Source organism: Leuresthes tenuis, unplaced genomic scaffold (assembly GCF_036924035.1).
Source record: "Leuresthes tenuis unplaced genomic scaffold, fLeuTen1.0.hap1 SCAF_6, whole genome shotgun sequence".
NCBI classification, from domain to species: domain Eukaryota; kingdom Metazoa; phylum Chordata; class Actinopteri; order Atheriniformes; family Atherinopsidae; genus Leuresthes; species Leuresthes tenuis.
The window spans coordinates 26,894,377-26,922,182 of record NW_027325360.1 but is presented as its reverse complement, the minus strand read 5'-3'; the positions used below and the strand labels follow the sequence as shown (position 1 = coordinate 26,922,182).

The 27,806-nt window shown below is 39.6% G+C and overlaps 1 protein-coding gene across 1 annotated transcript; it reads right to left on the bottom strand.

Moving 5' to 3' along the window:
- Positions 1–1,350: 1,350 nt before the first annotated feature.
- On the bottom strand, positions 1,351–26,180 carry npffr1l2 (neuropeptide FF receptor 1 like 2). Its single transcript, XM_072387042.1, has 3 exons — positions 25,838–26,180; positions 2,904–3,003; positions 1,351–2,353 (listed from the first exon to the last, which is right to left on the bottom strand). The coding sequence occupies exons 1-3, from the start codon at positions 26,178–26,180 to the stop codon at positions 1,351–1,353; spliced, it is 1,446 nt and encodes a 481-aa protein (XP_072243143.1).
- Between the last annotated feature and the right edge of the window lie 1,626 nt (positions 26,181–27,806).

Here is a 27,806-nt window from a genome sequence, read left to right as displayed (position 1 = left end):
CCATATTCAGACTGGAATGACCTAACTCAACCACGTTACAAACATCTAACGCTATCAAAATATTTTATTCCCAAAGAATAATTATACTAATGGGAAATTATATTGATATTATATGTATTGTTTCAGGTGTATTTACAGTGGCAGAGGTTGAAAAGGTCAGATGGTTTCAGACTTGATAAGATGCAAACTCTGATATCAGTAAATTAAATTAATCCCTTTTTTTTAAAAGTCTAAAGTGTTTAATTCCCCATAATTTTTTTTTCATGTGACAAACACCTGCGTTTGATTCAAGATGTGCTTTAGAAAGCGGTGGGTATAGAAGCCAAAAGCAGAAATCAACAGAGAATATTTCAAATAAATATCTCATGTTCAGGAAATTTGATATTGGTGGAGAATTAAATGTTTTCAGATGTAATTTATTTATACTCTCACCATAAAACATTTTTCTCTCCTACATGACCCTTCTTTAGAAGTATCTATACAGGGTACCTGATAGCACATATGGGTTGAGCTCAAGAGGTAACTTTAACCTCATGTACAGAGGTTAAAGTTCCTCGACGTAGGTGGCCCAGATTAGAGTCCCCAGCTCAGGCCCTTTGTGGCAGGTCATTCGACTCACTTTCTGCTCCCTCTCATGTCAAGCAGCTGTCATATAAAGGCCACTAGAACCAAAAAAAAATCGGTCTTGGCTTGGTTTTCTCATAGTGTCCCTTTTTCTGAAGTTCAGCACAAAATAAAACAGCAGACTAACATGCAAGGAGCTTATACTACTTCTTGTCTGTCTGTATACCCCTAATACATACATATCCTTAGAACAGAGTCTTTAGACTTGATCCCTCTTCTCTGCAGCTCCACAGACTCTGCATCAGGGCTGTTCAGCTAATACTTTAGCTGCCAGGGAGGGGAGAGCAGTTACAATAGGCATCACTGTCCTTGCTTGTGGTTTACATTTCTAAATTAGGCTAAAGTGATAAGACATTAGTTTGGTTGTTTTAGGGTTAACATTAAAAATAAAGATACAAACAAAAAAGAAAAAAGTCTCAAATCAGTGGGATGTGGTAAGCTGGCCAAGGCTTGTTTCTTTCCTTCACAGCCCCTGTCCCTACAGTGATGACGTTCTCTTGAACTGTGGTAATATTGGCATAGAACACAGGGCTCCACTGGTGTCCTCCCTTTAATTTCAAGTGCCCAGAAATACGGGTAGTATTGTGCAACCATCCATCCAAACACTGCTTATATTTTACATTGGACATTATGTAAGTGGTGATGATCTTTTTCTTGGGACTGCGGTATGACAATGCAATGTCCTATGGCTTTGTCTGGATCCTGTCCTGTTATCACTGTTAATACTCAGTTATCCCACGCCTGATACACTGAAACTGCCAGTGAGCTAACCTTCTCCGAGGTTTCTCCATTGCTGCTTTTCTTATGTAAAGATGACATTTCTAACCCTTGATCTGACAGACTTCTACCAGAGTGGAGCATCACACACCCCACCTTGGAGCCTCTGCTCCCCTCTGGTGTGTCACTCAACTTGTTGTTATTATGGACACGATTCCTCAGCCCCAACACAAAGTTGTTGGGATTGTTCAAGCCGTCTCTTAAATCGGTATCTTCACAGGGCCCTTGCACAGATCGTCCCCTCCTCCCCCATCTGGCCACTCTGCTCCTCAGCTGCAAGGTGCAACAGATGGGCCTCGACTTGCACACTGACTGGAAGCCCCTCTTGAAGTTCTTATTGTAGTATCCATACACGATGGGGTTAACGCTTGAGTTGGAGAAAGCCAGCCAATGGGCAAAGGGGAAGATGTAGCTGGTCAGAAGGTCCAGCTTGTCCCTGTCCAAGCCTCCATAGTCTGCCATCATCATGAGGGTCCAGAGCGGTAACCAGGACAGCATGAAAAGTAAAGCCACCACAATGAGCATCTTTATCACCTTGATCTTCTTGTGAGATATCATCGGCTGACCGTGTCTCCTCCCCCCTGCCTGGACGGTGGCGTTGGCTAGCTGCGGCTCTCTGTTTGCCACCACAGAGGAACAGAGTTTGACTCCGATGCTTACATACATCAGTGTGATAACTATGAGGGGCACCAGGTAGATGTGGGCAAAGAGAACTGCCGTGTAGACCTTTCTCATTTGAGGGTTGGCAAAGTTTTCGTAGCAGGTGTACAAGGGCAACGTGTGATTGAAGTCGTCATTGTAAACCATGTAATGAAATGGAACTTTCTCCACAGTTAGTGCCACTGCAGCAGGACACATGATCGCCACGGCTAACACCCAAATTGACACAATGGCCACCTTGGCAATAAGCAGAGTCAGCTTAGGCTGTAGGGGGTACACTATACAACGAAACCTGTAGCAGACAAGTAGAGAAAAGTATTGTTACTGAGTGGCGGGTAGATATATGAATACGAGACAGAAGCAAAATTATTACAACAATAGAGATAAATGATCTAGAACTAAATGATCATTACTTGACTTCAATATTCAAAAAAATAATAGTGTTGGTAAGTCAGACAAGCCGGCATAGCCCTGCCTACTCAATGCATAAACTGCATACTCGTCCCCTGAGGTTGGATCTATGAGGTTAACATTTGTAGTTCTGGGTGAAATACTGAACAACCATTCTGTGAATTGTTATGAAATTTGGCAACAATATCTACAGTCATGTGAAAACCACCACGTGAAAATGTAAAGTACACCATCTTTCATTTGTAAGGTTTTATGTATCAGCACGTGAATTTAAAAAGGTCCCAACATGTCAGCATTGTTATTAAAAGCATGTTTTGTTTGTGGATTTCAGAATTTAGCTCAAGCTGTGCTGTTCCTAAATACTGGACAAAACAACCACCGGCAGGACTCTGAATATTCAGTTTGTAGTTAAAGATCCATCGTGTACTAACCTTTCAACAGCAATGGCCACCAGGGTGAAGACTGATGCTGACACAGAAACACCCTGCACAAACCCACTCATCTTGCACACTGTGTTGGAGAAGGGCCAACCTGTGGAGAAAAAATGACAACCACCTCATCATTAATGTTTACATCAAGCTACAAAGCAGACCTGAGGGAAATCAACAATCACACTTTGATTTTGAAACCTTATGAGAGTCTTAGTATGTTGTGTAATAATGTGGTGGGGAGACTTTTTAGCCTAATTCAGATCGATACAAGATGTTCAGCAAAGGATAAAGAGTGCATCTTGCCTATACATCTGTTACCTCTAACATTCAACTGAGATACAAACTGCAACGTGACAGGAGACAGGACTTGTCCGTGCACATCTTGTGTTTCACCTGATGTCTCCTGCCACAGAAGAAAACATCTGACAGAGTGAGTACACCCTCCTGGTTCCTTTTTCCTCTTTGAGGAACGGCAAATTGCTTAAATTGAGCACGATGGGATTGTTACAAAGTGACAGCACATTTTGAAAAATCGAAATCAGTTGACATTGACCTCAGATTGGGGGAAATTGCAGCTCAGTGTGCAAACATCACTTCCAAGATGACACAGTGCCTTTCTTATCGCACCATACACTGTCATGCAGAGGAAGCCTGAGGTGCTTCATATGTCAAAACAATAACAGATAACACTGATCTAAAAGCATAGTACACAATAACGCTGCCATGTACAAGCATTTTCAGAACAATGACTGCATGGCATCGTGAAATGAGAGAATGTTTAAAAGATAAGAATCTACAATTGTACACAAGAAAATCTTACATAAAATAACACAATTACACTCCTTAACAAATAGTAACAATGATATTATTTATGAATACTTAAAAATAAGAGTACATCTAAAGCAAGCAAAGCATTTCAGTCAGTAGAAACGGTTACATTTATACATTTATATAGCTGCTAAAGACTGTGGCGTCAACTGGTAAAAAGCACAATTATTTGAAGCAGAAACTGCCTCTCTGTCAGCATTTCTGAATGTGATCGACAGGATCCTTTTCTGTCAGGTTAATCTCATTACTTCAATCAATATGTGAGGGATGGAAGAGGGATCCCAAGGCTTTACTGAGCCTACAAAAACAACACTTTACAAATACTTCTTCACATGATAGCAGTGAAATGTATCCCCTGTGACTCTTATGTTACTGTATTCATATAGTTACGTATTGAAAATGAAAAAAGCTGTTGTAGTTGATGGAGGAGGAGCTCAACTTGTCAGCTTCAATTATTATTTCACTGATTATTTTCTCAGTTCACTGATTCAGAAAATTCACACATTTTCAAAGGTAGAGCTCCTTCTCCCCCTCGAGCACAGCAGTCCTTTCTGGAACATCGTCTGGTACTGCAATCCCTGCACACAAGACTGTCTCAGTCCAGACTGTTCTCATTTGTGGTTCCGCAACCAAGTGCTTTCAAAGCAGGGGCTTTTCTCTCTATTTTCAAGAACCCCTTGAGGACTCATCTCCTCAGAGATCACCACTAACACCTAACCTGCACTTTCTGTACGTGTTCTGCTCAGGCTGTCATTTCGATGAATTTATATAGATGCAGCACTAAATGCAAAGACCAGGTTTTTCATTGCACTGAAGCTTCAATGTTGTGTCCTCACTTTGAATAAAAGTATCTCTTAAATGACTAAGCGTAAATGTATATTTTGGCACATTTATATAAAAAGCAGTGGTTTGAATGATTATCAAAGATCATTCATTACGTGGAATTTAACCAAGCATTTCAGAGTTACTTGTAAATAAAATTTATTCTCTGTATGTTGAAATCACAGCATGGTACAGATCTGTTACCTAATACTTGGGAAATTAAGGCATCTCATCTTAGCTGTCTCTTTCTTTTACGTAATAACTGAGATACAAATAGGAGACAGGACTCGTTGCACATCTTGCATTTCGCATGATGAGCGTTTCATCTCTCCTGCCACAGAGGAATGGAGCGGCTTCAACACATCTGACAGAGTGAGTACACTTAATTAAAAATAATTAGTTGCATTGGAGTACTTCAACGTGTCAATTTGTTTCCCAAAAACTAAATTCAAAGTTGTTTTTCTTTAAAGTATTCATGCAGTGGAATCTAATATTGTGTCTGCTTCCTCTTGAGCTGCTCATGTCTGTTTCTCTCTTTCTTGTATGGAGAAAAAATTACCCTTTTTAATTTCTGTTCATACTTCTTGGTGCATCTCAGAGGCTCCTCCATCTTCCCTTCATACACTTATAAACATAAGAAAATACTGCATCGCATACTGCTTAAACCTTGAGTCCGTATTTTGTGATTTTAAACAGTATTCGTGGGGCAACAGAGCCTAATGTCATTAACAGTGACATCAGGCTCATGGCTGTTTAACAGGGGGAGGAGTCTCACCCAGTCCGACCTGACAGCAGCTTGTCTTCTCAAATACTTTTGGTTCTTCTCTTTCCACCTCTCCAAAAACATGCATCCTCTCCAAATTAGGACAATCCAGTCTGATTTAATCATGGTAACCAGGCTGAAATGAAAGATTTCATGTCAGGTGCGGGAGTAACAACCATCTGTGCTGGATGTAGTTGAGTTTTTGTCATAAAAACAGGCATGTTGAGGGGCAAGAGGGTCATTCAATTTGACCACTTCATCCATCCATTCTCTATACTGGCTTAATCCAACTGTCTGCTTGCGGGGGGGCTGGAGCCTATATCAGCTGTCATTGGGCAAGAGGTGGGGTACACCCTGGACAGGTCGCCAGTCCATCACAGGGCCAAACGACAAACGAGACAAACAACCAATCGGACCACATTTTGAAAATATTTCTCAACAAATGGTCAGTCTTATCCTCTTCTTGAAACTCTGAATACGATCGAAGCGTGGTCCACATACTTGGATCGCTTTTCCACGTCATCATCCTCCAGAGTGTCTCTTTTCTGATATCTAATATCATCTGTAAGGCCTTGTAAGCAGAGATTCTTTTGTGGCATCCTCATCAGTTTTGCCAAACAGACACAGCTGTTTGTTATGTCTCGTGTGCAGCTGTGATGGAGTGTGAGAAAATACAGAATGGATCCCACAAGATGGAGGGGAAATTGTGTGGGAATGTGTGCATTTCTTTCACTAAACCTCAAAATTAGACACCACAGAAAGGTTAAGGTGGTGGTACGTTATATTTATTTTAGTGTGTAGCCCTAATTCCATTCAACTGGAGTGCTGATACTTTTAAATCCTCTATGCACCAACAATATTCTCCATTTGTCAGGTCCCAACTTTCTTGTACAGCTGTTGACAGATGTGCTTTGCAGGAAGGAGCCTTGTCATGGATCATTAATCAGTTTTCACAATGAATTTTTAGTCAGACTGAATTCTAGACTGTTTACTGGCCACGTCTCTGAGCTGATTGGAGAAACGTTTGAAGACTCTTTTGTCAGTAGCAAGATGCCTTATCATCCTGAAAAAGGACCTCAGCATCACCAAACCTCCTTCAGTCTGATGGAATGACAATAGTGTGTTTACTGTAGAGGTAATAGCTGCCATCTCCCGTCTTTCTTTACCCAATATCAACCCCATATCATCTACGATTGTGGAAGTGTGATTGTTTTCTTCTCATCACTCATCTTTCTGTTTCATTGGACCTGCACCAGACTAAAGTTCCAGCATCATCTCCTTCTCCAAAGCAGACTGTTGATTTATCTCTTAAAATCACATTCCTCTCATCAGCCACCAATGACTTCTGAATGACTTCAGCCCACTGTGACCTTGTTTTCTTCTCTTGAAGTGTTCATCACGAACACTGTATTTGAAACTTAGAACATGTTTTGTTTTTCTGCATAGAAATCCCATTTCCTTCAGCTGGCTCCTTACAGTTCGCTCACAATCATCATTCATTTATTTTTTTGTGAATTATCTATTTTCAGACATGTTACCTCGAGTTTTCTGTTTTGACACTTTGACATCCTCCATGGTCGACCTGTATGTTTCCCTTCTGTAACTTTCCCAACATGTTTGTATTTGTTCTAAGTTTTAGATACAGCTGAATGAAAAAAAGAACATCTTTTGCCACATCAATTTGAATTATTTACCTTCTTGAAGGAGTTTTAGAATACTTTCAACTGTTTCCACTGACAGCTCTCTTGTTGGGGCCATGTTTCCTGCTGATCAGCCAGCTTTGCAAGCACCCTCTTTTAACTTATTACATTTGTTACAAAGTCAGAATGTACAGCTATTAACCTAAAATTGCTTTGGGTCCAGTGTTGCCTGGTGGGAAATGTAGTATTATTGTACCAGAGACATAAAATGATTGTATTTTGAGGGAAATTATCATACACCCGTCATAACCACAATAACAAGTCTATAGATGCGCTATAGTCACTCCAGTGTTGAATAGCATCTAACAGACACTCACGGCTTTGCGTCAGTACGGAATGGATTCATCGGCAGCCCCACAGTTGTGTTAGGCTAAATGTCCCAGTAAACCATGACGAGTGGGAACTAATGAGCCAAATCATGAGGCCTGGAGACCTCCTACTGTTCTGAGGCAAACGCATGCACGTCACTGTAGCTCACATAGAAAAGCGTTTGGCTTGAAGTTTGTCACATGGAAATGGAAATGCCTGCAGGGTTTACAAAAAATCCAACAGACAGTTGCGACAGGCTGATTACAACCGATTACAACCACACATTCACAGAATGGTCACATTATTGTATATTTGGTCTTTTTTGGGATTATTGATTGTACATATTACACAGGGGAAAATTATCATACAAATATGATAATTATTGTACACCTGGCAACACTGTTTGTGTCATTTATGTATTTTGTTAATTTGTTACTAAATAAAAAAGCCAATCGAACACCTTCCATTCCAAATGCAGTTCTCAATCAGGTTTGTTTGGCAAAGCACAGGTGCTCTATCCAGATCTCTTTAATATTACAATAAATAGGCTGATGTTACACAGAAAGAGTTTCCGTTAGCTGGCAAAGCAAGTTTAAAATGACCGTTTTCAATGGTTTATTATTTGGGTTTCATGCTGATGATGATGGTGAGATAAAATAATAAGTGAGAGTTCTTTGGAGGCATTGAATCAAATACAAAACACACAAAAATTGGATGTACTTATTAAATAGTATTAAAACAAAGATATTGACCCCAGTGTGGAGTAAAAGTACAAAAGTATACTGAGTGATACTGAATAATGTCAATCTTATTAGGGCTATAACTTTAAAAACTGTATTTATTATTATAGCAGAGTATCTAGTAACTGTGTGGCTGTTTCCTTCCTGACTGACATTTATCATCATGTTTTTATGTTTTTAATATGTGATGATAATTGAATATAGACTATATATATAAACAGTCAGTTGTCCTTAAGATTTGTGTGATAGTTTGATAAAAAATATGCAGACTTCACAGGATGGTGGCAAATCTGTAAAGATTCTGGTAATTTACTTGAATTAAAAATGACTATAAATAAAGAAAACAATGGTTCCCCAGGATGAAAGAAACATGCTATTGGAACAATTTAGTACTAATAATCCTAGTGCATATGGAATAAAAATGCACTGATTTAAAAATCATGATTTGTAGTGAATTCATTTGCTTTTCTCTTAAGAATTGTCAACTTCCTCTCTGGCAATTACATGAAGCTCATTTTCCCATGAATCTCTCTCAGGTATGACTGGGTGAAGAGGAAACAGTCGGACGTGGTCACAGTCATGGGAATAATTACAGTCCCACACATGTGAACATTTGTAATTTATCATGTTGTTCATCTCATACCTTTTTAACTTTCAGCTTCCATACTCTACATGCGGTGCCAGTTGAGTGCCCCATGTATGAAGGCATTCACCATCTGCTGCCAGATGTGCACTTTTATTATTTGTAGAGGCAATTAGTGGTGTAATGATAAAGACTAAACACATCATATTATATTGTTTTGAACTGAAATAAAGCAATTTAGTTACTCTTTTGTAGTTATTTACTTTTATTTTTTCATGTCTAACCCTTGAACAATCTGATGACCTTTCAATATCAATTTATTAGTTACATTGCAAAGAAATATGAGAAGCCTTAAACAAACTTATTAAAAACAGTAGAAATAAAGAAGACAAAACCTTGACTCATCATCTAAATATATACTGTATAGTGATTAAAGGCGGCCACTCTTACATAAGGGCTACAGAGACCATCAACTGTACATGTTGGACCAATTATTACTTCCATAAAATCCTAATGATGAAGCTGACCACCCTGTGGCATTAATCATTTTCTCTGCTGCTGATTACAGAGAAAAACTGTTGGACTGGTGCTGCTGGTAGAGAACAAAAGAAGTCATGTTCATTACTATGAACCCCATTTCCAGAAAAATGTGGCAAAAAATTTTAATCTTTGATTTGTCTATTTGTCCATATTCTTCAAATAACGTGTGTGTGGTTGTTTGTCTCGTTTGTCTCCGTGTGGCCCTGTGATGGACTGGCGACCTGTCCAGGGTGTACCCCGCCTATCCCCGAGTATGACCGCTGGGATAGGCTCCAGCCCCCCCGTGACCCGACCGACGGATTAAGTGAGTATAGAAAACGGATAGATGGATGGTTCAAATGACACAATTTTAGTGCCTTTTTTCACCAACTTCATTGTAGTTTGAAATTATAAAACAATCTAGAATCCAATTCAAGGCAGAAAAACAATCAGCAGATACGCTGGTGACATGTGAGGGAGTCTTTCCAAACAAGGAGTGGCTGTGGTTCACAATTTTGTGCCAAATTCTGTCAGAGCCATCAATCAGTTAAAAGAAATTAACAAATTCTTAATGCGAGATGGCAAAGACCTTTAGTCTTTAAACATCTACAGAGCAAAACATTGTGAAAAGATCCAGTGAATCTGTGGAAATCACAACTACATGAGAAACTTCAAGCCTTATAGGCTCAGGATCACCTTAGAAAACCATGTCACTCAACACAGTCCAAATCTACATTCAGAAATGTCACCTGGAGGAAGGAAGCCATATATCAAACTCTGCACAGAAACCCCTCTGAATCCTCTGCAGCATTACCAGATTTAGCTTCTTTTCAGGCCTCAACAGTTACTTGCAAACAAATCTAGTGCCCTTTAGGACAAATTTTAGCTGCTTCATAGAGAAAAGAAGCACCGATATTGCTGTGCAAATGTTGGATCTACCCGTCATCAGCAGGCTTGTGCAGAACTTAACGACATTTTGAAGTGATCCATTTAATTTGAATCAGGTGTGTTGAAGCAGGGAAACATCTAAAACCTGCAGGACAGTGGCCCTCAAGGACCACTTGGTCTAAATGACCAGATCGCAGCACTCTGGTTCAGTCACAATTTCAGAATCGTTTCGCCACCTGACAGTAAACAAAAAAACAAAACAAATATGTGAATGAGAGCAGCTTTAATGAGTATTTGGTTGTTTAATATACAGTTTATGTGAGCACAGAGAGTTGGTGAGAAACACGGCTGGAACAAAGAAGAGGGCATATGTGACAGCATGTATATACTAATTTGCACATGATTTGATCTAGTCTCAGTTACTTTTTAGCAGACTTTAATTGCAGTACAGATAGTTTGCAACACCTGTTCTGTCTCAGATGGACACAAAGACAGTGGACAGTGTTCTGTGGTCAGATGAGTTCATGTTTCAGCTGTTTTTGGGGAAAAACTAACATCTGGTTCTGTAGAGACAATCACTAACATCCAGGCACCGTCTTCTCCAGCGTTAAAAGACCTCTCCAGACCTCATTCTGCACCTCTTGTGACAAAAACCAGACAGCATCAACATGGATACACACAACAGACACAGAGTGTGTGCGTTTGACACGGATTCTGCCGAACAACTGCAAAGGGGTGGCTTCTGCAGGTCTCCAAAAGTGTCATTAAAAGCAAGCTGATGGAACGCGTGGTTAAACGCGTGGTTAAACGCGTGGTTAAACGCGTGGTTAAACGCGTGGTTAAACGCGTGGTTAAACGCGTGGTTAAACGCGTGGTTAAACGCGTGGTTAAACGCGTGGTTAAACGCGTGGTTAAACGCGTGGTTAAACACGTGGTTAAATGCGTGGTTAAACATGTCTCAACCCATTTTTAAATGAACGTTTCTATTTTTGAACCTTTGCCTCTGTGTGCTTTCAGTATAATACAGTCATGGCACGAGGAGACCACAGAACTGAGTGTAAAAGAGACATAAGCTTCAAAATGATAAGATGACAGATCTCTGGGGTCTACGTCGCTTCTGATTCAACCCAAACTATACAAAGCAGTCTGACTCTACATGGTCCAGTTAGTCATTTGCACGCAAATATACCACTCTCTCTATCGACCGTGGTGAGCAGGCCTACTTGCATACTTACTGACTTGCTATAGTAACACTGAGGAGAATCAATGAAGAGGAAGTTGTGATACAGCCTTGATCTGTGAAACAAGTAGGATCAAGCAGAGGTGATGGAGTGAAGGTTCCCCTGATTCATGCAACTCATCAAAACCTCAACATCATTATCATCATCTTGAGGTGTTGGTCTCCTAATCTGAGTCAAATCATTTCTGCTTTGGTTAATCATGCCTGCTTTCACAGACACACAATGTCTTCTGAAAGTTGTATCATTGAAAGTTTTATCTTGCTTTCACTCTCGAATCAGTTTTTTTTCAGTTAGTTTGTGAAAAATCTCAAATAAAGCAACACTTTGAAAATGATAATAAATAGAAATGAATAAACGGCAATAGATGGGCTTCTGTGTAATGTAATTACGGGCTCATCCTGCATTATTTGGTAGAGACGAGCTCTTAAACAGAGTTAAGGCATTAACTGTATATATGGATGGAAATTGTTCGATACTCCATTAGGATCAAATCTCTTTGCAAAGAGCAGAGGAAGCTTGTTGATCCAGGCCAGAAAAAGAATAAACAGAATGTGGTCCAGCGAGTCCCATATGCAGCAAAATCTCTGCTGTACCTACTAAGGATAAGCATGCAGGCACATTTTCCTTTTTCTTGTTGATAACAGTATGTCTACCTGGCATACGGTTACTGGGAAATGTCTGTTTGTTGTCAAGAACAGTGCTGCGATCTGCTCATTTTTCTGTATATTTGATGATGATAAATGATAACGTTTTAACAGTTGTGTAATTTCTGCTCAGTGTGGCTGGTTGTAAAGTATCTTTCCCGTGAATGTTATTACTTTTTGAGCCCCATGAAAAACCTCAGCACAGCTGATACTGTCGAATAGAAAGAGAAGAAAAACCAAAGCACCATCAAAAGCCAGGTAAGATCATTGTGAAATATTGTCATCTTACATTTTCCACATATTTTCTTTGTGTTAGGATGATTTTGTTATCCTCTAATCCCTTTGTGTATTCCAAGATATCATTACATTAAGATGCCGTTAGTTCTTGTTGTTAATTAAATATTACATTACTAACTTGCTTAAAACAGTGCTGGTCCAAATTGTTGGCAGCCCCAAATTATGAGGATATATTTTAGAAAAAACACGTTTCCACGATCAAAACAAATCCAAAGAATTTTGAACATCAGCAAAAATACTTTCAGGTAGTGGAGCAAAAACACAAAATATTGTGTTTCACAAACACTTGCCAGAAGAACCATTGACAACAATGACAAACTAAATATTATTGTTCTCATATAGAAGCTTCTTGCACCTTTCAGCCACTGCTCCATTGACACGTGCTCAAGTTTAAGTTTCCAGAACCTCTGCTGCAAGAAAAATACACCAGATCAATTGATCATTAGCACGTGTAAGCACCTCTATAAAAGCAGAAGTTTTCTCAGTTTGCTGCTCTGGAGCATTCAGGTGTGTTAAGGAGGAAGGAGGGAAGACATCAGCAATCGTTGCTGCCCATCAATCTAGAAAGGGTTATAAGGCCATTTCCAAACTATTTGGAGTCCATCAGTCTACAGAGAGAAAGATTATTTACAAGTGGAGAACATGCAAGACAGCTGTCAATCTTCCCAGAAGTTCACCCAAAGGTCAAAAACCCAAGAGCTACATCTCAGACTCTACAGGCCTCAGTTAGCATGTTAAAGATTAAAGTTCATGACAGTACAATTAGAAAAAGACTGGCTTGTTGCCAGCAGAAAGCCTCTTTTCTAAAAAGATCACAGCTCTTTACAATAATAAATCCCATCACGTCCAAAGTGTTTCAAAAGGATTAAGGTAAGGATTCTGTGCAAGACAGAAATTTATATTCTTCATCTTTGCTGTTGAATGTGGAAGGATTGCTCTGTCCTCCTTGGCCTTCTTCCATAGAGCTCTGATTAGTTCAGTGTGCAGCAAATGATGTGGCCTGAGTCTACCACTGAAGATTGCTCCAGGTCAGCTTAAAGCTCTTTCATTTTTTTTCTTTTTCAGTGGAGGGAGGGGAAAACACCCCTAGTCTTCTCTTACAGAGTTTCTTCACAGCACTACACTCTGGAAACTTGGTTTTATGGTTGAGAAAAGTCTTCAGACACATCTTCAGTTCACTACATACAGGTGAGACTAACAAGTCTGTACAATTTATGAAAAAAAACATTTTGATTGATGAGCTACCCCACCATTAGCAAATGGACTGTGTCAACTGTTTCGATATCTCTGTATCGATTCATTACCACAGCACCAGCTGAAGCATATGTCTGAGTATTTAAAGATTTAGTATGACAAAGATTTGGCAATATTTCTCTGACAGAATACTTGAGTGAGTAGAAAATTGACAAATGTTAAAGATTAACTCTTCAACATGTTAGGCAAGATTAGCATGTTTTAGAAATAAGAGGATCCCTGTGTCTAAGTGATTTGAGCCCCCCAAAACTCTCATACATCTGAAACATTGTTGGCAAAAATCCACCAAATAATCCGACAACAGAACGCTTTTACAAGCTGTGACACTTGCCAAAGGGATGTTACTAAGAAGTGACTGTGCAGGGTACCCAAACATTTGCTTCTAGTGTTTTTTTCCCCTTTTTTTTTGTTAAAAGTGGAAATAAAACTGCTCAAAAATCTTTACAATGTTTAACTTTTTGCCTTTTGAGAAACTTTCCAAGAGTGTCCTGGCCAAGGCAGAAGCTCAGGTCAACAGCAATAAACACAATAATACACATCCAGTTGAAAAATAACAAAAGCATGTAGATACCATTAATTGGGAACTGTATAAAGCATTTATAAAACATCAAGTTAAAAATAACACAAGTTAAATACATCAAAACCTCAGAAATTTAGGCCAAATGGGGACAGAATGGTCAAACACAGCATTTACAACCAGACATATCTGCTTCTAATACGTTTAAAGTTAGTTTGACTTCATCACGTGACACCAGCTCCTGAAGATTCAGGTGAATTTATTCCAAGCAGAGGTAAGCAACCAAAGATTGTAATACAAATTTAGACCAAACTATTGAGTGCCACTGTATGAGCATATCATATTGTGATGTTAAAAATGACCCCGGCTCTCGCCCGATGACCACTGGGATAGGCTCCAGCCCCCCGTGACCCGACCGACGGATTAAACGGGTATAGAAAATGGATGGATGGATGTTAAAAATGTTCCTTTTTTCAAACACAGATAAAAAAGAAAAGTTTAATTTTCAACCCCATGTTCGCTTTTTTGTTTTGCCCTGTTAAATGATAAGAATGAATCTACATAACACCCTTCTACACAAAAAGAAAAATAAAGGTGAAGAACAATTAACAAATTAACAAAAGTGTCAGCATGGTTTAGACGTACAGCACATAACTGTGAAAAGGTTTATGTGTTGATGCGTTCTCCATAGTGCTTTACAACGCTGCCAGAAGTGGACCTTATTCCATAAAGAGGTCAAATACATCGACCAACAGCATAGGAAGCTGACAGCAGCATGGTGGGATGTCTGTCTAATTCAGAATGATCTGCTTTGTAAAAAGAAAAAGAAAACAAAAACTAATGGCATATATAAACTATTTATAAACTATCAAAACTATTTCATTCAATAGCTGTACAGTTCTGGCTTTGTAAAAAATACTCCCCAAAATGAATTCTTTGAATGATTCTTTTTACGCTGAGCAACTATAAGAAAACATTATGAAATAACCTTGAAATATGCATTTCTGCAACAAATACCTGCAAAACACCAAAAATACTTACGACATCACAAGACACTCACAAGACATTACAGAACGAAGAAGACAAGACAAACACTCAAATGAACTGCATTCCAGTGAATATTGCTCTTCATTTGGTCCCCAGAAGAGCTGAGACGTTTAAAAATACTATTTCTATCCTGGGAGAGGAGGCGGATGTGGTTGAGGACAACCTGGACAACAGACTGAACAGGAAATACAACTGTGAGGGACAGAGGGGACTGAGTAACCTAACGTCCTTCAGTGTCTTTACCAAGATGTTGCACATCTGTCACGATGAGCGCAGTTCGCTTTATGGCCATCTGTTTGGGGCAGCAGCATCAGAGCCAGAGGCTCAAAGAAACTGCACAAACTAATAAAGAAGACCTGCTCTGTGCTGGGGACTGGAGCAGACTATGCAAAGAAGAATACTGCACAAGTTACTGAACATGACGCACAAAACTGCACACCTTCTAAGCAACACAGTAATCAAACAAGAGCCAGAGCCTTCTTCAGCCCCGAAGAATGCTATAGGGATTCCTTTAGGGATTAATAAAGTGTGTTTTATTTTCATTTAAATCAACTGATTCAAGGAAAGTAATTAAATATGATAAATATCATTGTTATTCTTCTTGTCAAAAGCAAATGTGACATTTAATGACATAAATCCTGACTGTAATTTCTGACTATGAGTAATATACTCCCTCCTATTGAAAAACTAAAGGCAGACAAGCTAAATTCAGAATTTCAAAGAGAACATTTCAAACATGGACATAGTTGTGTTTGTTAGTGACTACAGACAGATGTAGCTGTCGCAGCCTCACGCTGTTCCAGATTAACACTGACCAAACAGTTGTCAGCAAATGATAGCACTTGACAACTCCGTCTCAACTGTAATTTCTCCTGAATGTTCCTCAAAGGGAGATGAGGATATACTAAAAAAGCTGGGATTGTTCTTCCTCTTTCATCACACTAATTAGATGAAGCCAAGCTGGAGACAGCAGCATGATGCTGCTGCACATTTGAAATCACATGTATCTGGGATGTGAATGCACCCGACCCTGATCCACACTCCTTCTCCCTTTTGCAAACACTACAGAGACAGCGATGCGTTTCTATTTCTTTTTTTTTAGATAAACATTAATAACATTTTCTGAGAACTGAGGACAAACAACACACCAGCTTCATAAAATCAGACTTTGTACACAAAAGGTTCAGATTCTTATCCAGCAAACACCTCCATCCTGGAGGAATATAGTGCTCAAACTACAATTGAATACAAAAATAGAGCAAATGTTTTTTAGCTTTTGAAGTGAAAAAAGTAAATACCTGTATAAATGATTGCCACCTTTTGTGTGGGAGACCTGGGTTCAATTCCCCTGCATGAAAGGTACTACCTCCAGTAGGGGGTCCTTAGGCAAAACCCCCTTACCTGTAAGTTGCTTTGGATAAAAGCGTCTGCCAAATGCATAAACATCTAATGACTCCAGCAGGAGGGTTTGGTTGAAGCAAGTGATGGTGTTAAAATTAGGTCTACATGGGAGAAAATCAGACAAACCAACCACAATAAGCCTTTTATTGTGCATACCAGAGAGCTGTAATTAAAACAGGGTTTTTAATGAAGATATAAGATTGAAGACATTACAACACCCCATCATTAAAACAAGTACACTGTTGAATGAAATACATGAACAGTATAAAAACTCCGAACAAGATTTTAACAAAGTTCTACAAACAAACACTCACCCACACAGTCAAACTCTTAAAGTTCCACGTGTGGGTGAAGTGCCTAGAGTGCAATCTTTGTGGTGTGTGGTGGTTCAAAGGCTGCAGGTACAAAAGCACGTCTGACTTTTTGTTCTCCACCTGGGTCCACAAATCAAGAGCTCGTCTTACTGCGGCTGTGAGAGATGAATAAATGCTCGACTGTTTTACAAACACTGTTTTACAAACAGGCGCAGCCAACGTCGACAAAACAAAAAGACAAGATTGTTTCGTCAAGAGCCCAATGAAAGAAAATGATCATGAGCTTGAAAATGTACAAAACAAGTACAAAAAAAGAGGGAATGACCTTTTTTCTAATGACAAAGATAAAACATCTGCCACCCTCTGAAGGAATCTTGCTCGGTCACAACCAAAATCTCATGACCATCGGTAAGGGTCGGAACAAAGATGGAACAGCAAATCAAAAGCTTTACTTTTTTTTCTGCTAAGAAAAGGCAAAGCCTTTTCATTACCTTTCTGAAGTCCTGACCTCTTCTCTATCAAAAATCTATCACAACTGAGCTATAACACTGGGGCTCTTCTTAAAAACAAACTAATATGATGAAACTCTTCCTGTCATCCTCATCACCCAATGTCATAGCAGGGTGCATCTATTTTCAGTCTTTTTCAGGGTTACTGGGGAAAAAAAAAATTTGCCTTACCAAGAATGAGAAGAATAAGAAGTGTCCTATTGTGATTTTTTACTAATAGGTATTAAAACCCATGAATAAAGCCAGAGCTAAAGTGTCTGTAGATTTAAACTCAGATGGTAGCCAATTTAGTTCACAAAAAGATGAGATTGTCAAAGGTGGATACGCAGCCAAGCCGTCCATTTATTCTGTCATTTTAAACTGCTGAAATAATTAACACTCAGCAGGAAAACTCAGTAAAGGAGGCAAATCCATCAAGATTAATCCAAGACTGATGATAAGTTTAAAAATCAATATTGTTTGTCATGATAAAATCATTTGCAGATAAAAGGCAATGATCTTACTTCAATATAATTATTTGATTAAAATACTAATTAGTTTGAGGAACAGTGGAGCACGATATTTTATACCTCATTAGTGAAAAGACAATGCAGGTAGCCTAAAAATGTATGTCAGCAGGTTGTATAGTTGTATCCATTTAGTGGGATTTTAATTAAAAAATGTAAAATTTTGGCAAACGTTTAACAATAAAAAAATGTCAGCCTTATTCAGACATCCCTACTTAAACTGGTGACTTGTGACATATATGAAAAGCAATATTTCTGGCAACATTTACTGACAGAACTGTGAGTTGTATAGCTCCGGTTATTTCTCAACCTTAGCATTTAACCTCTCGTCATCCCCTTTACAAGTGCTTTGATAAATGACAGCGTTGCTATAAAAGCAGATAAGACGGGAGCCAGGATATACTTGCATTAAGGGCTATAATTGAAAATTGACATTCTACAGGAGCTGCTTCTCTAACGTGTCAAGAAGTTATGCAGGGAGGCAAGTCGTAGAGCACTGTCATGCAGCTTGCCACTCCCTGTATTGGGGGGTTACAAAAGAAAATAATCAGGGCATCTGTTTTAATGTGCACCATTGTTAGCTCTGGTCAGATTTTTAAAATTTTCTGTTTCGAGGCAGTACTAGAGAAGTTTGTGAAGCATAAAACTATGATCTTCTGACTGAGAACACTGACTATACAAATTATTGGGCCTGAAACATTTCCCCAGGGGATGAGATCCAGCACTTAACAAATTAGGTTTCAAGCCCTACTGTTTTGCTTTACGGTTATCTTAAAAGATAACAGATTCATGTGTGTGGTTGTACATTTTCAGGGTTTGCGTGGAGATTTGTTCTCATCCCAGTGGTGTTACGTTCCGCAACTGTAGGGGCAGGTATAGAGCAGAAAAATGTAGCCAACCTCTTTAGTGTTACTTTAAAGAAGACTTCATACCAACAAACACTACAGCCATATGACTGACCAGCATCTTCCCAGATAAAATATAATGTCCCAAGTTTTCCCAAAAAGAAATCTCCTTGTAAATGTCCACTGTGAGATTTTTTGTGTCTGTGTCCCAACTCCCTGATGTTTGTTTTTAGTTGGGTCATACTGCCTGCTTCCGGCAACACAACGCAACCTAGTTCATTCACTTCGAACCACTAAATAGGACTGTGTCTCATTAAAATTTTTCTTTTCTTTTCATGGCTTTTCAACATTTCAGATTTACTTCGATAGTGAAGGGAAACCCAACTGGTGACTGTCCTCTGAAACTTGCATCACTGTTCTGAGGAGAGAGGAGAGGGTACCCCTTGGTAGAGGTCTGGGACTTGGACAGAACCTTTGGGTGAACTTGCAGAACTTGGGTCTGGCAAACCTCCTGCATCACCTGTCAATAAAGAGCAGCATTCCTACACTGAAAAAGCTTGAAGCTCGCCTACTCTTTTCAACAGCCAGAAAAAGTCATTTCGATGCAACTCTTTCAAGAGACTTAAATGGCTCATTGTGCGGGTCATCAGCACACATCTAAGTTTTGCTGTTGGACTGCTTCATCTATTGCCATCAGAAAAGTAAAACTATCTTAACTATAGAAAGAGACATTTGTGTTCAAGCAGCTTCCAGTTCATGGCTGACATGCGCCTTAATGGTTCTCAGTTAGTTGTATCCAAACATTCAAATCCACATTTCCTCTCTGATTATGGAGACATTTTTGGGTCCTCCTCCAGAATTTGGCAAAGTGGATATACCTCAAAATAACTTGTGCTTGCATAGACTTGTTGGAACTGATTAACTTGGAATTGGCAGTTATCTATAAATGGAGCTAGAGCTATGCAACTCCGGGATCCTCTTTCAAGGCTCTACACTGATATCTCTGGACTTTCCCATTGTACAGTGTGTTGATTAATCACATAAGTACAGAAAAACAAAACATTTTTGGCTCTGTTTGATAAAAACAGAGCCAAGGACACCCTAGGACAGTGCTAGATATAGATGTGAACATACTCAGGTTGGATTAAGGATGCATTCAGATCTGTTCACATAGGCCAGTTTCAGTGGTGATCCTAAATACGTTTATCTACAAAAGTTGACAGTCTGATCACATTCTGGCATCATCTATGCAACTCACATCCACTGCACAAACAAAAGTTATTTCATTATAAACTAACAAAATCAGCATATTAAGAATGTAACCCTAACCCTTCCTGTACGTGCAGCTGCTGGCTGATTTTAAAGTTCCACTCTGGCAGTTCTAAATCCTGTAAAATCTCCTCTGTGTATCTCCAAATTGTATATTTCAGAATTTTATCAGAAAAAAAGAGACATGACTAACTCTTTGATATCCAAGTATATGATCAAAGGCACTAGACAACTCAAAGAACCCTGGAGGTCTCTTGTATTGATTGATTTTGGCTCAGAACAGGTGTTGTTGATTTTTACATGCCAAAAATGACATACAGAGAAGAAAAGTCATCTTTTATAAGGACTGACACAGTGGTGATCATCTGTTTTCCTTAATAAACATCAAGGCAAGGCTGAAAGCTGTTAAAAGCTGAACTGAAATCTCAATAAATACGTGTTTGTCTTCCACACGTTTTAAAATCTAATGGATGTTATTACAACCATATGAACAGCGCATTTTCTCTGTCAGCAAGCATATTGAAAAGGGTCAGATAGGAATAAATGAATATCTAACTGTTTAAGCATTTCTAGACTGAAGTTTCTGGCAGAACAAATGGCACACAAACCCTTAATTTCAACCAGGGAGTTGGGATTAACCTTGCGGAGTATGGTGTGATTACAAAGACAACTGGCTGACATTTATGCAATCTTACTCCAAGGAGGCTAATGGAGTACTGTCTGTGGTACTCTCTTAGTCTGTCTTGTCTGCTGACTCTCAAATGATGCTTACATTCTTCATGCCGCAGTTACAGAGCTTCAACTAGATCTATGATGCCAGTAAATCCACCAATGACAGTGACTCTTTGTAAAAATGGCACAGCCAATCAAAGAAAATTGCAGCAGCACTTACTGTTAGGCTTCATCGAAAGAAGAGCAACATCATCTGGAGAGCTGCCTTCTATTCAGTAAACATCTTGAAAGTCAACCTAAAGTCAAGAAATTATTCTTACCCCTGGCAAATTTTGACTTAAAGTTACTTCAACCAGCAAGTTTTTTCTTGATTGGAAATGACACAGACGTCTCCTAGAAGATAATAAGACGATGTACAAGAGGCATCATTGTGGAAAAAATGTTTGTTTTTATTTACATTTGAACAAAAAGTGGCACGTCCAAAATTATTCATACCCTTTGCAAACTGTTACGGTCTATGGGAAATTGCAAAGTTATATACAATTCCAAATAGTCCAAGCTGTTCTAAAGCATCCGAATTACCCTGATTCATTGGGAGCAGCTGTTTAAATCAACTCAAAAGGTGAAAAACAGCAGCTGTCTGCAGTTGGTTTGTAGACAGTCATGGATAAGACAAAGGAGCTCACTGAGGAAAGTCAGGAAAGGGCTATAAGGTCATATCTAAATGTTTTCAAGTTCAAGTGTGTAATGGAAAATTTTATTTAGCCTTATGCTTGTGTCTCATCATGCTTAAATCACTTGTAAGACTTGATATTCATTCCCAGGCATTAGATGCACCAGATGTTACAGTACAATATTTATTTTGTTGCTTGTAAAACTTGGTCTCCCTTTCCCAGGCACTAGAGAGATAAGATGTCTCCAATCAAACAATTCTGTATTTCATTGTTCATTTTGGTTTGTGCACTCCACAAGGCCGTCCAGCTCATCAGGAGATAGGAAGAAGTCAGCTTGCATGGTCTAATATGTAGACATGTTTTTCTTCTCCTGTGTTCGGGTATAATACAACATGCACTGAAACTGTAAGTCAGAGCTACATTCTGACACAGGTGCTCTGTGTTGAAGTTGAATTTTTTTCCACCACAAGTGGCAACAGTGCAAAGTACTATTAAAAAATACAAGACGTTCCGAGCTGTGGGAAATCTCAAAAGACATGGTCAGAAGCCAGAAGTGACACCTGTACTGGCCAGGAGAATAGTGAGAGAGGTGAAAAGATTCTAAGGATCACCAGCAAGGCCATCCTGGTGAATCTGGGCTCTGCTGGTGGCATGGTCACAAGGCAGGGCTCCACGGATGCAGACCAAGGAGCACTCCACTTCTCCAGATAAGGCACACAAAAGCCCGCTTGGCCTTTGCAAATGCTCATCTGGACAAAGGAGAAGACTTCTAGTCTTCTGTTTTATGATCATATGAAACAAAAAAATAATTGTTTGGCCACAATGATGTATCCTTCATTTGGCATAAAAAAGGAGAAGCCTTCAACCCTAAGAACACCACCCCTACTGTCAAACATGGTGGTGGGAACCTAATGCTTTGGGGGTGTTTTTCAGTCAGTGGACCAGGGAACCTAATCGCAGTAAACGGCACCATGAAAAAACAGCAATACGTCAAGATTCTCAACAACAACATCAAGCAATCTGCAGAGAAACTTGATCTTGGGCACCAGTGGATATTTCAGCACGGCATTGACCCAAAACACACAGCAAAAGTGGTGAAGAAATGGTTTGCGGACAAAAACGATAACGTCTTGCAGTGGCCCAGCCAGAGTCCTGACTTGAATCCAATTGAGAATCTGTGGCGGGAGCTAAAGATCAGGGTGATGGCAAGGAGACCCTCCAACCTGAAAGAGTTGGGGCTCGTTGCTAAAGATGCATGTCCAAAAATACCAATGGAGACATGCAAAAAGCTGGTCAGCAATTATAGGAAGCCTTTGATTGCTGTAATAGCCAATAAAGGCTTTTCTATTGATTTTTGAGAAGGGTATGAATAATTTTGGACGTGCCACTTTTTGTTCAAATGTAAATAAAAGCTGAAACATATTTTTTTCCACAATGATGCCTCTTGTACATCATCTTATTATCTTCTGGGAGACGCCTTTCAATCAAGAAAAAACTTGCTGGTTGAAGAAAAGTAACTTTAAGTCAAAATTTGCCAGGGGTATGAATAAGTGTCCAATATGTCCAATATATGGTAATTTCATTGTTGTGACATGCTGCAAAGATCAGAAAAAACATCAAGACATGAGATAAACAAAAATGGGAAATGAGAAATTCAATGTTGGATAAATATCAAAGAAATTTAAAATTTTTCCCCACAAAGAACCAAATCTGTAATGCATACAACCAATACTGGTCGCTTTAACAATTGCCAAGAGAGAAAACCTGGATGGGCAAAAACAAGATCTTAACAACACAGTGACATCTTTTAATATCTGATCATATCTCCATAGAAAAAAAAATACACTTAAAAATAGTCAGCTTGACTCCTTCAACAGATTTTGGTTCCCCATTCATCAATACCAGTTGATTGCATGTGAAACACATACATGCAAGAAACACTATCAACTGAATGTCCTTCCTACCTATCCTATCTATATTTCATACTATAAAAACAAATGGCAGGATTGTGTCATGAATGACACCAATATCCTCAGGCTGCTGTAGGTTTGCACGGGCCCAATTATGGATATACCTGTGGTTGAAGGCTTCAGACATTACTAGTGTGATGGCATTCAAAGGCTTAAGAGTTTTCATTACATTGTGATGTCAATCTCTGTCAGAGAGCAGAAAAAACCTGAAAACCTCTGCAATTCTAGCATCCCTTTAACGTATAAATTACTGTATTATGTGCTGGCAGAGGAAGTCATTCTTACCTCTCACTAATATATAGAGCTGAATTTAATTGAATAACACTTTATCGATCATAAAGTTTTTTTCAGTGTAAACAATTAAACTATTCATGAGTTATGAGCCACTGAAAAACAGTCACAGTGTAGAGTTATTGTTGAGAGCAGGAATGATCTTGAAGGTGAAAAAGCCTTTAGATAGAACATGAGCCTTTGTAAAAGGTGTTCAGCATTATGTTGAGTAGCTTTTTTTTGCATCACTGTCCTTTGCTTAATCAGCTTCAGGGGGTCTGGAAAAGTCCCCAACACAGAGTCAGTCTTTGAGTCACTGGCTCTAATGATGTTGCCCCAACAAATGGCTGCAAAGCAGAATGCACTCTACAATACAGACGGCTAGAAGGCATCTTACCGCAAACAATGAAGTACCTAAGCTACCTTAGGAGATGGTTCAGGTTGGTTCACTTCCACCAATCTTTGATAAGTCTCTGACAGTCAGTGAAAAATTTTTCTTTAGATTCAAGATGAAAATATGAATGTGGTTGACCATGTGGTTTCCTATATTTATTTATATTGCTTCTTACATAAAAGTATACAACAGTCCGAACTATATCAAAAGCACTGGCAATATCCAAGAACGTGATTCTCATCGTCCTGGTTATTTTGTCCATTTGAGCATGGGCTTGCTGAAGTGGGTAGATGATGGCAGGATAAGCAACATGTAAAATGTCCTGAAAGGTTTTCACTTGTATACCGAGGTGTGCATACAACAACCTAGGGAACCTGGTCTGTTGTCACAGAGCAAATTGCTGAGATTCATTAAGTATCGGAACAAGGCAAGATGTCTTCCGCAGCACTGGAATTTTCTCCTGACTCAGGTTAAGGTTAAAGAGCTGCTATAGAATCCCACAGAGCTGTTCCACACAGGCCTGCAGGACCCTACAGTTGACACCACATGGACCTGCAGCCTTCTTACGTTTCAATCTCTCCAGCTGTTTCTTTACCTGACTGCTGGAGGCAGACAGCCTAGAGGGTAAAGCAGAGGAGGTCTCAGTGCGTTCTGATACATGGTGAGACGTTGGTGAGGCTGTAGTAACATCCATAACTGTGACAGTGAAGTTGTGGGGAAAGGTAGAGTGTGAGGTCTGATGAGCACGAGCTTTGATCTGAACTGAACCCATTGATGCTCCTCATCCTCCTGTGTCCTTTTATGAACTGCATTTGGATTCTGACCATAACTACACTCAACTGGGACAGTACAAACTGGTTTAAATTTATCCAGTAGCCTCACTCTCACCTTAGGAGTTTATGATTGTAGACATTTGGGGATTGTGTTGTGAAGCCCTTTGGACATTGGTTGAGACTGAGAGTTGCAGCCAACTTGATGTGTTTACTGCATGCAAGGCCTTGGCCCCTTTCGTCTTCTGTAGAGGAACTCCTGGCTGAAGCTAAAGCATAACAACATGCAGCTCTGGCAGCCGTCTTCAGTATATTGCCACAGCTGGTGTTCTTGCCACGTCCCCTGTACAGGTCCACGGAGCCACAGCCACAGCCACTGCTAAAATCAAAGAGTCTGCAGATGACACCCGTCTCTGTCTCTGTTCCTATTTCTGTCCGGGGCACTGAAGACCCCTCCGAGCCCTGTCCCTGTTGATGCCTTGGGGTCTGTCAGTACCCCACCAGAGTGAGTGCTAAAGCTCAAGCCTTCCACGACATAGCCAGGGCTAGAACCCCTTTGTTTCTGGATCTGCCAACAACCTCCACTCAAAGCCTTACGAAGGGGTCAAGGAGGGTCCATCTCATGGCCATATCTCCATGTCTCCAAGTCGGCCCGCGAGGGCTCAGCTTGGCATCAAATCCCAAAGTCGGCTGGTGTCCTACCTGGTCCAATCCTGAGGTTAGCTGACATCCCAACAGCCCCAGTGCTTGTACCAAGGCTCTCAGGTGCTTTCCAATTCTACTGTTCCACCTCTATTTTTTTTTTATTTATTATTCTTTGCTAGTTTAATTCTGACAGAAAGAAAGACATATTCCTTTGACGACAACAGAACATATAGCTCACTGTCAGATACACAGCTTGATGGTCGTGTTAGTGGACATGAGGCTAATGCATTGCAATAGACCTATTTATAGGGCTGGCGTTTGGCTATGTTAAATACCCCTTTTTACTGAATTTTGGAACCCTGAAATCAGATCAGCCCCAAAAAATCCTTAACAGAAAATCAATGAAAAATAAAGGAACAAAAAAGCAGCTCTATTTTCATTCACTTTTTCTATACATCAAAAGGGTAAATTAAGAAAAGAACTGCTTTAAGTTAAAAATTACTATGGTATTATTACATGAATATTTGTCAAGCTTTCAATTACCTGTGATGAGGTTGTCTACCAGTGTTGTAGGGATGCAAAAAATCCCCACCAGTAGGTCACTGATTGCCAAGTTGAGGATGAAGAGGTTGGTGACTGTGCGCATACAACGGTTCTCCAGTACAATCAGACACACCAAGATGTTACCCACCATACACAACAGGAAGATGAAGGAGTAAGCCAGGATGTAGCTGGCAGCTACATACAGAGAATGTTGATAGTATGGGAAAAAGGTGATGTTGGTAAAGTTTGAAGAACCATTTATGCTGGTGTTTAAAAGAGTATGTACGGTGGCTGATCCCTCTGACTCCATCCCTTCCTCGACCATAATGTCCAGTGTCTCCATCGTTCACATGAACCAACCCTGCAGGGGAAACCAAAAAGTGAAAACAGGAGATCATTGAGAGGTCAGTACATAAAGCAAGGCAACCCAATACAATGATGTGGAGTCTGTTATTGGTGAAAATTTGATGGAAAGTACATAATTACCCTATCAATTTCCCTTTACTATGGGTACATGTTCTGAGGGCCTTTGTATTAAAAAAAACTCAGCAAATATATCAATACCAGAATATTTGTACTTAATAAAGATCAGCAAAGGCATCACCTCTAATAACAGCCCAGAATTGCTCATGCTGTACGATCAGATCCGTCTCTGAGCATGAGCAGCGGACAGAGAACTGCAGCATTACACCTGTTTAATGAGACTGAGCCACATTCACTGACCATTCAGAATTAAAAAAAGAAAATTGATTAAATTGATTTCTGCACTGAACTGAGATAGTTATATACAAAAATAAACTGGTAGCACAGCTTGGTTTATATCAAAAATAGTTTTATGAGCAAGGAAATCCCATCATCTTATAGATACAAGTAGAAAACTCTAGTAGAGCTTTAAATCTCCAGTGACACTGTCGATCAGATCAGCTGGACCTGGGCCGATACCCAGCACAGTGCGTAACCCAAGTGTGATCTGTGTCCTTCCTGCATTCTGGATGAGGCTGACAGTGAGGCCTACATCTTTGGCATGACCCAGCAGATCAGTATGTCCTGGGCCCCCAATATTTGACCTTGTTAATCTAGACGATGTCCCAGCCAACATGATTTCAAAGGAAAAAAAAAAAACGTAATTCCAATGTTGCTAGAAGTATGGGACCCCTGACCTTCTGTTCAGAGAGGAAGGCGGATCCTAAAGAATTAGCCGGCAAGAAAAAAGCTTGAGCCATCAACTTGGGCCAGTTATCACATACCCTGCTGCAAAGGGATCAAAGAATGAAGAGAAGAAAACTCATTATATTACATGGTGGAATTCTTACAGAGTCCAGCACCCTGAGACTTGATGTTGCTCTTATTTGGTATTGCTAGAACTATCAGAACTGCTTTATTCTGTAGTTTGTCAACCACCACCATGTCCATGTTGGTCCTGTTGGTTAGCCATCAACAGTTTAGCAATCTGGATCTGGAGGTTCCAAAGGTGCTTAGTTTCATCACTCTCCATCATCTTTATAAGTATCTCTTATTTTGACGTCGGGACCTCCGTTGCCTACTTGGTACAGATGTTCCTGTACACTGTTGCAGCTTCTTGGTTAAGCTGGAACTGCATGCACTTTACACCTTGCAACTACCAGTGTCTGTGGCATTGTCAGGTTTGATAGACCCTGGCTTCTATTGCTCTTTTGTTCAGCAGCTGCTCTTTTGCTTGTTCAATTCAATTCAGTTTTATTTCATAGCGCCAAATTATAACAATTGTCATCTCAAGGCACTTAAATAATATAGACCAATTCAAGCCAACTGGAATTCAATTGATTGTAATCAGAATCCAATGAAATCCAATTAATTAATTTCAAAATAATCCAATTCATTCATATAGAACCAATTAAAAAAATAATATCCTAGCTAAGGAAACCAACAGATTGCACCGAAACTTGTCTTCAGTCCAATCTCCCATCCTGAGCGTGCCTGTGGCGACTGT

What these genes read in the sequence shown, in the direction of transcription:
- npffr1l2 (XM_072387042.1), bottom strand. Translation starts at nt 26,180, where the DNA reads ATGGAGACACTGGACATTATGGTCGAGGAAGGGATGGAGTCAGAGGGA. An exon ending in GGTAGACAACCTCATCACAG is followed by an intron (nt 3,004 to 25,837) that starts GTAATTGAAAGC and finishes TTTTCTCCACAG; the next exon opens with GTTGGCCCTTCTCCAACACA. An exon ending in GTGGCCATTGCTGTTGAAAG is followed by an intron (nt 2,354 to 2,903) that starts GTTAGTACACGA and finishes TGTCTGCTACAG; the next exon opens with GTTTCGTTGTATAGTGTACC.